Below are 12,770 nucleotides of genomic sequence, written 5' to 3'. Positions count from 1 at the left end.
GACTTAGAAGACCGAGCACACAGCAGAGGGTAAGGTGATGGCATTTAGGATTTCTAATCTTTAATTATAGGCTGACAGAGTAAATATTTCCATGCTGTTTTGATGATGGCAGGTTCATGGCAATGCACACACGATGGAGGAATGTCGGGGGAAAAAACACCATGAGTTAGCACTGAATAGACAAGGGAGTGAAAGCACAAAAGCAAGGGATGTTACAAGGGAAGGAAAGAAGAGAGCAAAGCATGTGAGCAGACTGCAGTGAGCAAAAAGACCAGAAAAAGAGCAAAAAGGACAACTCTGACCTACCTGCAGAGCTCCTCAACTTATATTACCAGCCAGTAAGAGACCTTTCAAGAGAGCACCTTTTTCAGATCACTGTATCAACTCAGGCATAGCTCAGTGCCCTGCAAGGAAAACTTTTCCTTCCTCTAACACAGCTACCAAAGCAGGGAGGCAATAAAACCACCAAGCAAAACCATGCACAAAGAGCTAAAAGCAAGGACTACAGCACCTTGATAGGTTGCTCTGAGCCATGTCACAGACATTGCACTGTGCACAGTTCTTGCCCCATGTCCCTACAAGATCAATGAAAAGCTGAAAAGGACACAGTAAGGGACAGACCAAAGATAGCTAAAGTCACAGGATGGCTTTTCTGTGACATAAAAGTCTAACACACTAGGCTTCTTTAACCTGGAAAGAATTCTGCAGAGAGAAACTGTATGATGTCTGTAAGATCACAAATGGTTTGGACAAGGAAACAGCAGCCATCATTCACCGTTTCTCAACCTGTAGGAACTCAGGAGATTCAGGGGGGGCCAAGGAAGTCAAAGACACAAAGCCAGTGCTCCCCCACAGCCCCACTCCCACAAGGTCAGGTGGTGTCCACAAAAAGTCAGACAAATTCCATGAAGGCCCATTAATCAGGAGCTACTGACACAGTGACATGTCTGTGGCTCCTAGACCAGGAGTCCTGGCAAGCTACAGGCTTGCAGGGACAGGATCACTTCTGCTTGCCCTGCTCTTCCAACAGCACTGGTACCTGCTGCTGAAGACAAGGTACCACTCGAACAATCTCCACTCTGACCGCTCTCATACTACCCTGTTCAGCATTTTACGCTTTCAAGATGCTGCCCGTTCTATTGTGCATCAACTCTAACCGACCAACCTGCATAAATCCAAAGGTCACTTGTGTGAGGCCTGTTCAATCAGACCGACACCTCATGTCTTCTCAGCAAGGTGGCTCAGCACTCGCACATGAGGAGTTGGAAACATTTAAGAGAAATTTCCACAAAGTGAATGGTGTCTGAAAAAAAATAAAATAACCCCACACACTTCTGCACACAGGAAAACAAAAGCATCACTAAAAAGATATTTTAGTAGCGTAAGGGATGCAGAAACATGCATCCCTTTCCTAAGCCTTGCTTCGTACAAGCACATTTGGCAGCTCGACATCGGGGCTCTAGATCACGCGGTGCACCACAACCACCCCACATCACCTTTGTGACACGTGCACTTTACATTTAAAATTGGAAAATAACCCAGAGTTACAAGCTACTTCAGAAACACAGCTTGTTCTCAATGGTGAATGGGATTAACGTATAACCTGACTCATGCCTTGCTGGTTCTGTTGGAGTACTTACTGTTCCCTGCCCTGCACCTTGTTTCACCTTCTCTGGCCAAACAAGGACTAAATGAACTTCCTTCAGAAGTTTAAGAGAACAATTCTTTGTACCTGGCTCAGGGAGGTGCACAGCTGGGCTCTTCTGTTATGCTAGAGGAAGGACGGAGACACCCTGTCCTCTGCAGCACACAGCTTCAGAGCACAGCACAGTCCTTCACCCACAGAGCTAACCAGCCACCCAAGTGATGCACAGGGGCAAGAACCAGACACCACAGCCTCTTGGCAGGGCTGTGCTTTGCAGACCCGAACCAGCAGTAGCTGCCATCAGCTGGGAGATGCACGGAGCTCTGGATCAGTCCTTACCTGTCAATTTCCTCCGGGTCTGAAGCTGTAAATCCAGCACCACAAGCACATGCATACATACAACTTTAAAAAACAGCACCCCCACCACCTTCCACAAACAGTCTGTCACACTGAGGGACAAAAGGCAATTCATTAAGTAAGCAACTTCTTACAGGTCAGGCCCACTCCTACAGCTGCAGTAGGGATAGGCCACCAGCACCCAGCTCTGCAGTCATCACGCAGCAGTTCTCAGTACAAGGAATAGCACCCAGTCGTAAAATTGATCAGCAACTCCTTAGAATTGGCTTTAGGGAGGAAACGAAATCTTCTACCACTCTGCCGTGTAAAGTTTAATGGGAATACTGAAAATCAAACCCTTCTGATTTCTCCTGTACACGGAGAGGCTAGAAAGGGTTTCGTTAACCTACACATGTAATTGAAAAAGATGAATGAAACAAACAACACTTATGGTCCCCCCGAAGTCTGTGCTTTGACAGCACTTCTGAAGGATTCAGAGATAACACGCAGAACACATGCTCCTTTCTATACTCAACAGCTTAGTAGTTAGATAGGTGGTACAGCTGAAACTCCGGGCCTAAAGAGCAAACCTACAAAATCCTCTAATTCTGGAGGGAAAAAAAATAAAAATAGATGGGTAGCTGAATAAAACTCACTCTGAGCGTAAGATGCAATTCCAAATAAGTCAATAGAAAACCTCAGACCACGGCACCAGTTGCACTACAGTTGTTCCTCAACACCTCTGACAGCCAAACCTCCGAGCTTTCCTTGAAGCACAGAACCCCAAAATCTAACCAGAGAACTTCAGTGTGTGAGCAGCACTCCCTGTCTTCCTTACCAAAGCACTCCTCTGTACTTGATTTCTGATTAGTAATGGTTTAGCAAAACCAGCTGATTTTCACAGAACACAGATGTACCCTAAGACACTGAAATCTACAAGGCAAGTCACGTGCCCCAGTTCTTCTTCCCTTACTTATAAAGAGAGTGCTTTAATTCTCCTTCAAATAGGATTAGTTTTCTTCTCCAGTCTGTGCAGAATAAAGCACCAGCTTTTTCTCATCCAGGATTTATTTTTGGCTGGATGCTTTATATAACATGCCTGAAAAATTAATTTACAAAAGACGTAGAGACCTTCAGAGTGGTGCTGAGCACTTCATTTTGTGTCATGCAGTTCCCCTATATTCCTTTTATGTCACGTAGCATGAATTCTACTTTGCAGCTTCGTTCAATATTCAACACAACCGTGCCACAGAGTTAATCCTGCCAAGCTCACCGAAGCTGCAGAGTTACCACACCTGTGGGCCTGGCCACGAGTTCAGAGGAGCTGGATAAATTCACATCAGCTGAGCATCTGCCCCACTTGATCATCAGGTCTATATAAAATTATTAGGATCTGAAACATTTCACCATGTCTTTCTATTGAAAAGAGTAGGGTTTTAAGAAAAATCTAATATTTTGATTATATTTGAGTGTACGTGGTTAGAAATCATAAATAAACACGTACACGTTCTTGCTTGAACATGGGTGCTTTTTTGCTTTTGCTAAGCTAAACAAATCACCTATCTTGACAAATAAGTTGATGCTTACACCAGTATCAGGGATAAAAGAAGAGCGAGTTGCTAAAAACAGAACCTTTGGGAAGGCAAAGAAATGACAGCTGCACCCAAAAAACAGCGTAACCACGAAGCTTTAAAGACTCTTCATTCTCATAACAGACTCAGATCCTGGTATGGCTGTAATTGTAATAGACGGATGTAGGAAGGCTTTTCCAGACAAAAACAAATATTTCACCTACTGGCAAAATAAGCCACGTTATGCCAAGGACCATGCACTAAACAGTGAGCATCCGACACTCCTCAGAAGTATTCCCACATCTGCCTTGGGAACTGGTTAGCATCTTTTCTCAGTGGCAGACAGCTACCACAGGACTGAGCTCGCTACAGCAGCATACATCTGCACCAGGTGAAACCAAAATAAAAAGTCATCAGCCCATCAGCTCCAAGCACGTAAGGTTGGTAGCACCGTAAATGAGTAACACTGCTCACTAGAGGGCAGCAGGAAACAAAGCATAACCGATGAAAATCCAGTAATTCTCAAAACAGGGGCCACAAGCTTCAGCCAGTCAAAAGCAGTTCTGCACAGGTCATCCACCTAGAAAAAAAAACAATTATTTCTGAAGGTGTTTGGGCTCACAGTTCAATCGAAAGTGTATTTGCAAGTGGGAGAACGTTATCTTCCTGCAGTCCAAGATGACTTTTCATACTAGCACAAACCCCCTTTGTACAGTACCCTCGGCTTCATCTTCACATCAAGCCAAAAAGCAAGATACTCTTTGGGCAGTCTGCGTCTCTGGGGTAAAGGGGAACTGGCAGAAGTTTCTGTATCTAACTACGGCAGCCAGGAATACAAGAAAAAGCCTTTTTTAGCACAGCTGTTGCTCCTTCTGAAAGCGATTCAAAAGATCACATATGTTTGGGATACAAAAAGCTAACACTGACCTCTTAAATGAGACCTTATATAAAGGTCTTCAGTCTTCTGGCTGTCCTCAGCAAGGGCAGACAAAAAACCATTCTGGAAATTCTGCTACTTTTGGTAACAGTGGTGGCTCGAACAGCCAAGCTGTAATTTCTATACCAAACAATGAATGAATACACCGAGTTCTGGGCTGAACTCTATCTCCAAGCACCCGTCAAGTGCCAGCCCTGAAAGGTTGCTGCTGACATGAAAAGTACAGCCTGGTCCTTTCATTTTCAGCTTCTACGTCAGCACTTGTGCACAACTCCCGTACAGAAAAAGCACAAACCATGCCAGGCTTCTTCAGTAAACACAACCCAGCTCTGCGAAAGAGATTAAGCAACTCTTGACAGGCAGGTAGACATGGTAAACAGGGGAGAGCGTTTAAGGACACATCAAAACACATGTACTGACATTAATGTGACTCCTCGGTTGCTAATAAAAGACACCACAACTCGCTGCAAAACTAAGCATGTAAATTCAGCGGGTATGTGTAGCGTTTCTTCAGAGAACTCACGATTGCCTAGAGAGCTGAGTTAGTCTGGAAATCTCTGCTTTGATTAACACGTGCTTGGTTGGCTAAAAAATAAATAAAAAACATAACCCAAACAGTCCAAAAACCATGATTGCTTTTATTTTTAAAACTGGGATATCATCATGCTCAGGTTTACCCTCCTCAGGATTTTAGCACAGTAGCACCAGCAGCGCCACGGCTCAGACTCACCAGTTTCACCCAAGCCTTTCTGGATCCAGGCCACAGAGAAATGCTCTTCGGTTCCGTGCCGTTTCCCCCCTGCCCTCACTAGTAGTTAAGAACAGCCTGTGTTTGAAGGAAGCCTAGGAACAACATCCATCAAAAGGAACATACAGCCCGGCTCCCCACAAGGGAGAAGCAATTAATGCCCTAACATTACTTTTTCCAGAAGCCACCACTCTGGGAAGGCTGTAACCCCACATGAAAGAGAGGGCACGCTGCTGACTGCTCCGTCTTGTCATATTCCTGTGCTGCTGCCAGCAAGAACAGCTGTCCCCCCCATCTCAGCCACACAAATATTCCCGTGGCTGCCAATTGTGGACCGATTCCCTGAGCTGCCTCCTCGTGTGGCTGCCTGAGTAGCAGTGCCAGCGCTAAGGATGGAGCAGGAGCAAGAAGCAGGGCCGCTTTGGGATCCTTGCTGTGTTAGAGAGCTCGCAGGAGCCCGTGGAAAATAACCAACACGTGGGCTCAAACACGAAGCAAACCGTAAGAAGAGAAGTAGTGACTTTGGAGAGGGTAACTAAAGGTTGGAAGCCTCTATCCCCCAAACGGGCATTTTTCTGAGATCTAGCCATTATTGAGACATACACGAGCCTCTCCAATCACACAGCGAATTATTTGTCTCCCTGCTCTACTCAGTTGCTTCAGAATCCCTCCTTCCCCTTTTACTGCCATCCTTCCCCTTCTACTGTCACCCTTCCTCTATTTTCTTCGTTCCTGTGACACCACATTTTCCGCCCATCTTTCCCTTCCACCGGGTGACCCCCCCTACCCACCCATTCTCCTAAGGACAGATCTTTCCAACAACTTTTCATGACAAAGAGACCAAAGGAGAAGCTACAGGACACACGAGGAGGCTCATCCCTCCCCAAGACCACGAGCTCTAGCCAACAGCCACACAGGCAGAGTGATGCAGAACAGAAACACCATAAATAATGCATTTCTTTTTTGTTTAATTATTTTCCAGCGTAAGGGGGGGGTATAAGAAAAAAGGAAGCATACCAAAAGTTCACCGATCCAATTTAATTTTCTCAGCTACATAAACACTTGAGCTCACAACAACAGTCAGCCAAAGGCACGCTTATCTGTTAGGAGAACACAGCCCTCACTCCCACACTAGTCCTGAAGCCATTCATCCATCCATAACTTAGATATTCAGCAGTTTTTCCACAGGACTGCTCTGTTCTTGCCTAGAGATATCTGCTATCATGAGGCCCTGTTTCCCTGACTAATGGGAACCACCTTCTGCTGTCACAGGTGATGCAGACTCTCCAGATGAATAAGATCAATTACTAATGACTCAGGCAGCAGGCATACCTCCATGTTCACTTCCGACTCCCGGGGCTGGGATGGCACAATATTTTGGTCAGCCTCAGTCTGGCTCGTGACAGATGTCAGATAACACAGCTTGTGCTGTCACTCTGCTTCTTTGCTAAGGAAGCTGTCGCATTCCCGGAGACCTAATGGCCTTTTGGAAGTGCTTTTGAATCAGAGGAAGATCCCCACGCCTAAAATACTCTTTCAAGTCTGATGAGAAGACCCGTTACCCATACTGTCCAAGCCCCAGAACAGTCTTCTGATCCCATAGCTTATAGGGGTGCAAGCTATAGCCACAAGGGATCCCCATTTATTTCCTGCCACAGCAGCAGCTTACAATGTGAAAATACAAACAAGCAAAGGAGCTTCCTTTCCCAAGACAGAATTTGCTTGTCCAAGAAAGTCTGCCAAAGGCAGATTGTTTTTAAGACTCCTGCTTTTTTCTGCTACACTGACCAAACACAATGGATTAGACAGCTGAGGTGGCATCAAAAAAGAGTTTCAGCAGGCACGCGTAACAGTTTGACACTGTTATAAAGGAACTGGGATGTTCAGAGCATGAACTGGGTATGATGTGACACTTGGTTATTTCACTACCAGGAGCACAAGGTAAGGAACCATTCCACAGTGCGCATCCCACAGTTACCACAATTGTGGGTTTCTTTTTTTCAGGTGTGAGGGGTCTCCAAAACAAGCGATGAAGGAGAAGGCTCATAAGCCCATTCTGTCCTTCTCAGTACATCTGGAATTCTTTAAAATAGCAGGGGGTGTTGGAGACAGCAAGGGTGAAGGGCCTGGCATTGCGGCATACCCTGGTACCAAGCTTTAGCAACATACTCCACACTGCCAACAACCTGCCCGATGCTATCATCTGGGCTGCAGGCTGCATATCTTCATTTCCACAAACGTCACCACTGCTATGCCCCAGCCCAGTCTTAGGACTGAGGAGTGGTCATAACGTTCTTCTGTGCATCCCATTCCTCAGAGCAATCAAGTCCAGATGCCCCAAGACACACTAAAGGGTGTTTGAGCAATTAAGCTGCCCTACATATTGTGGTAACTGTCTCAGCTCCCAGAACTTCTTCATACCTGTGACACAGGGCTTGGGAAATCTGAATAGACAAAAGCCCTCCAGCCTGTCCCACCATTACAGGAACTTCCCCACCCTCACGAGAGAGGAAAAAGGCTTGCTCAGGACATTCTTTGTAGCGGTGGTCAGCACACTGATTCACAAAAAATAATGCAAAACCTCAAAGCAGACTCATTATTCTTCTAATGATATATGGATCATGGCTTTACTGTGAAAAATTTGCAATAGTAGCCTAAGACATGTGACTTCCTGGTCCGCATAGGAAAACCAAGTAAAGATTGGTATCTAGTATTCGCAGATTTTCTTACAGGTTCTGCATGTCCCACAATTAGAGGTGAAGATGACTGCACAAGCAAGTAGTGAACATCGACTGAGCTAGACTAGTTTGGTAGATCCCACTGATGCTCTGTTTAGCATATTAAATAGCAGTATCCCCACTGAAAAAAAAATAATAAAAAAAAACCTCATGCATTTAATTCCAAGCAGAATTCTTGATTCTGCAAGGCCAAAACAAGCCACCTGGTGCCCGAGAATGACAAGGCGCCAAACTCTACTTTTACACTACTTAAAACTACAAAGTAATCAGAAATATTATCAGCCATGTTACACCTGCTCAGCCTGCAGATTTGCCTTGACAAACCATCTTCTCACATTATCTGCAATCAGATTCACACACAACATTAAACATAATTACTACACCCCTCAGCCCAGCCAGTACGAATATATGGCAGAAGTGTCACTGGGCCACTGCATTTTGATTTAACACTTCTTGACATATATTCTATTCACACCGGTGAGGCTGAGGGATGTAGTAATCAGAACGTGCCAGACATCAGTTGATCTCATATATGCCATTACTCCTGAGAACCCGGAGTAGTGGCTGGTCTAAAATACTATTTCTGCAGAAATCAGCCCCCTTCAAATAAGGAAACTGCTGTCTCCCAGGAGCTAAACTGAAGCAGCTCATCACATTCGCGTCTTAGCACAAGCAAACATTCTCTCTTGCATTATTCAAGCAACAGGCTACAAAGGCCATGTCTTGAGCTCACTAGTGGAAGATACGTGGTGAGCACATGAAGAGCATAAGGCTAGAATTTTATCTTGAATAATAGTAATTTGAGACAGCAATTCCTACTGATGACTGTAGGATTGCTCTGTGGGCTTGTTCAAGTAATCCTCTTCCTCTGAGAGCACACAAAACATGAATAAACAGTGTCATCAAAACATTAGCAGCTGAGAGCATCCTCTGAACTGCTCTCCTATGTCTCATCAACCCACAATGTACATTGCATCTGTCAAGCTAGAACGGACTGTAGTTCTGGTAAACCGTGTTTTAAGGCAAGGCAGATACACCTGTAACAGACCACTGTTACTCACTCCAATGACGTGCACAGATAATGCACTGGATAAGGAAAGACCACGTGAGAAGGCAGAAGCTGTTACCTGGGAGTGGAGAGGGAAAAGTGTCCGGAGAACAAAAAGGCTCCTCACTGCTCTCAGCGCTGCTTGGAGGCTGGAAGATCTCTGCTAGGTCACAAACAGAGGGTAGGTCCGATATACTGCTCTCCTCCGAGTGATGGCTTGGTGATGTCTCTTTTCCTTCCATGGTCCCGCTGGAGAGACACGGAGTTGATTGAGCAGCGTTTCTAGAGCATGAAATCTGAGCAAAAGACAATCTGGCATTTCTGTACTGCTCTGTGAGCTGAGAAAAGCTGTTTTAGAGTATTGGTACTAAATTTAAGAAATGAGCAAGTTAAAAAAAAAAAAAAAAGCACACCCCTCAGCCCTATATTGGATACTAGGAGCCCACAACATATCTGGCTTTCTTAGAGGCTTCCCAGAAGTACAGAGTCAGGCTCCAGCTCTAGAACAGTACCGAGTCAATTCACAGCAGAGCTTTACTACAGCCTTACACTTGTAGCAACACCAAATAGGAATTGACCTAGGCCTTGCTGCAAGGCCTCATGCCAGCAAGACTTTCAGGCAGGAGTTTCACTTAAGCACATACAGTGAGAATGACAATGAGATTGAGTGAGGTAAATGTGAGCTGAAATCTTGTTCTTCTCCCTCACTTAAGTAACAGATGACGCTTTTCACAGGGAAAAAAAATGAGGACAGAACAAAAATGTTTCTCATTAGATGTGAATTTAGTTCCCAGCTCTTACAGAGACTGCAGGAGATTTTGCCCACGTTCCTTCCATCATCTGTTTTGTCTACTTACATGTAATACAAAAATAAAAAAAAAAAAAGCAGATTGTGTCTCTGCACTGCCACCTCCACCAGCTGTATCCTTGTGCTATCTTGATAAAGAATAATAGGGCAGAGAAACCAGATCTAGCGGACAGGCAATGGATCAGGACCCTATAGACTCTCATTTATTTCCTCTTTTATAACAAAATATGCTGCTTTCTTAATTTTATCTCAGGGGTTTTGTAACAGTGATAAATGCTACAGTCACAGGGGCAAAAGAAACCCCTAGAAGTAACAAGCATTGAAAAAATGAAGTGAATAACCCCACGAGGTTTTTATTAAAAAAAAATAAAATAAATTCCTCAGGTGCTTCTGTCCTGAAGAAACTTGTAGCTAAGACACACCTCTGACCTTTGCAGAATGCTGACCAACCTGCTAATGAACAGAGTGAAGATGTTGGCTGTGATACTGGAACCCAGCTGCCTTGCGTTGGAGGGACAAGCAAGGTCAGTGCATTCATGGAAACTTTCCACAGACAACAGAGTGGAAAATTAAAAACAAAACAAAGGACACAATCCTCCCCCAGTTTCTTTACAGACAAGGTTCTCCTCACCCCAAATCACTGATGATCTGTGCATAAGGAAAACAGAGAAGAAACGTACCTCCAATTTGTTTTCCTGCTTGGTGCTACTTTTTAAATACATAAATACTTTACAGCACTCTAATTCAGTCCTTGGTCTGAAACAAACAAAACACCCACAACTCTATCCCTCCAAGGGAAAATGGGAGATTATAGCTAGAGGAGATGCTGGTGTAGTACCACAGAAGCCTGAGGCCGACATTGATATGTGTGGGCTGCTGTGATTCTGGCCTTCTCTGTTAGCTGCCTCTGCCAGCCTCTCTCCTTGTGTTGCCACACCAGGGCTGACAACATGGGCAGCCATGTGATGATCAGGTCCAGACAGTTCTTCCCAATTAAAACTAACCACTACCCTCTCCCCTCAAGTTCTCCCTTAGATCAGCTCCCTCCATTTCTTCACCAACTTCAGAGTGCACTTTGACCGTGTAAGGAAATGTAAACCAAGGCTGCAGTGGTTCTAATTCCAGAACTGATGGAGAGATTCATTTGTGAAGACAAACAAGATCTCAGCTCAGCCCTGGGCCTTCAGATGCACGAAGAGACGCACTATTACCCCTGTGCCATACCTGGAACAGCACTGATGTTGGAGCAGTCAGCTGGGACAGATGCCAGAAGCAAAGAGCCTGTCACTGCTTCAGTATCCCCCTCCTTCTTCGTGGTTTGTCAATCTCAGCTCACTGGAATGAAACAAACAGTCTGGTTATATGTTTTGCATCAGCTGATCAGGCTGACTGGATGGTGTGACCTTTCAAAAGGCATATACCAGCTGAAGTCAACAGTCAGTCATCACACATACCACTGTTTATCAGGTCTGGCAGAGAGAAAGATATTTTCTAGGAATCAGAAATAGCATATCTAGTAATATCCTTAAATCTTTTGATTGGATGATGTGATGGAGATCTCCTGGAAAGGTCCAGGTACATGGTAGAAATAAAGCCAAGATTTCCCTTACAAGAAGCTGCCAGATGGGCTGTTTACTCAAAATCCATAAAGAAGTAAAGCAAACTACTGATGACACCCTTTCCTCCCACTTGCGGATGCACAGGTTATTTCCCCACCAGGTTTATCTGGTGGTGCTTCCATACCAACACTAACATATCAACACATGCTTACACCAAGCCTTTACCAGGAAGAGGGCAGCAAAATCCAGGGTACAGATACAAGCCATAGGTCCAGGAGACCAAATCCTGTCTGCTACCCTCTGCCATTGCCTCAACATTTTAAGCAAATGATTAGGACAAACATACTTCCAAGAGGAAACTGGCTTTGCCTTCAGACCACCCTCAGCCTGGGGCACAGCGCTGCTACCAGGAACTTCCCAGACAAATGCATTTGGTTGGCACAAATACAGGGGGCAGATGGCATCCACAGGACACGATGGGCACGGTGGAAGGTGCGAGGCACCGGCACTACCGGCTGCCACATTCAGCTCATTTGGGGGGATGGAGGACAGGAGCCCTCTTGAAGCAGCCTCGTCTCTTTCCTCCTTTCCTGCAGAGATGCAGTATTTCAACTACTGCTCCAGCCTGACCAAAGCCCTGGGTGCTTTGCAGAGAAAGGAAACAGGAGCCACACAGGGCAAGCTGAAGGGGACTAGGGGGAATCAAGGACCTCATGAGCCTCAAACCCCACAGCCCCGAGGGGGGAAGCCATGGCTGCTGAGGTGTTTATGTCCATTCCCCCCCAACCTTCCCCCCGCCGTTGAGGAGAAAAGCGCGCTGCAGCACCCGACAGACAGCAAAACGTGGCAATGGGGACGATAAGGGGAAAGCCAGCCCTCCCGGAGCCGGGACTCACCCCTACCACACCCGAACGCCGGGCGGGACGCGAGGGGGCCGGCCGCCATGTCGGCGCGAGGGGGAGGTGAAGCGGGCGGAGCCATCTTGGCTAAGGGCAGGCGCGGCTGCCAGCGGGCGGGCCTTCTATGCGGGTGGGCGGGCACGTTCGGGGTGAAAAATAGGTGAAAAACGGGTAGTATTGGGGTGAGGTGATCAAGTAGTTTAAGGTTTGATTTTCCTCAGAACATGCAGTTTTGATATTTTTTTTGTGAGGTCAGTGAGGAGAGGGTTTCCCAAACCACGCCACCAAGCTCCTGTGTGTGAGGTGGGCAGAGGAGCGTGGCGTCCTGCAGCAGCAGGTTGGATGCCAAACCATTTTGGTGCCTGAGCCCTTCTGCATGCTGCCTTGGCAGCCTCAGCTCTGCAGGAGAGACCTGAGAGGGCTGCCCAGCACAGGGATGGTGGAGCTGCTGCTTTGCAAACTGTCCGGGCGCAACATACAG

General features: G+C 46.0%; 1 protein-coding gene across 3 annotated transcripts in view; it reads right to left on the bottom strand.

Annotated features, from left to right (window-relative positions):
• The window catches only part of CHGB (chromogranin B), a 69,591-nt gene extending 57,199 nt beyond the window's left edge, over nt 1-12,392 (bottom strand). Inside the window, exons 1-3 of one of the 3 annotated variants that reach the window (XM_040552685.1) lie at nt 12,287-12,392; nt 11,058-11,166; nt 9,103-9,272 (exon numbers count right to left, since the gene is read on the bottom strand). In XM_040552685.1, coding sequence (XP_040408619.1) covers nt 9,103-9,265 — 163 coding nt within the window. In that variant the 5' untranslated portion in view covers nt 9,266-9,272; nt 11,058-11,166; nt 12,287-12,392. Of the gene's footprint in view, nt 1-9,102; nt 9,277-11,057; nt 11,167-11,736; nt 11,919-12,286 lie in introns of those variants that run through there. The other 2 variants (XM_040552683.1, XM_040552684.1) reach the window with 2 other exon arrangements.
• Nucleotides 12,393-12,770: the final 378 nt, after the last annotated feature.

This window comes from Cygnus olor, chromosome 3, assembly GCF_009769625.2.
Source record: "Cygnus olor isolate bCygOlo1 chromosome 3, bCygOlo1.pri.v2, whole genome shotgun sequence".
In the NCBI taxonomy this organism is placed as follows: domain Eukaryota; kingdom Metazoa; phylum Chordata; class Aves; order Anseriformes; family Anatidae; genus Cygnus; species Cygnus olor.
This window is presented reverse-complemented; position numbering and strand designations above follow the sequence as displayed.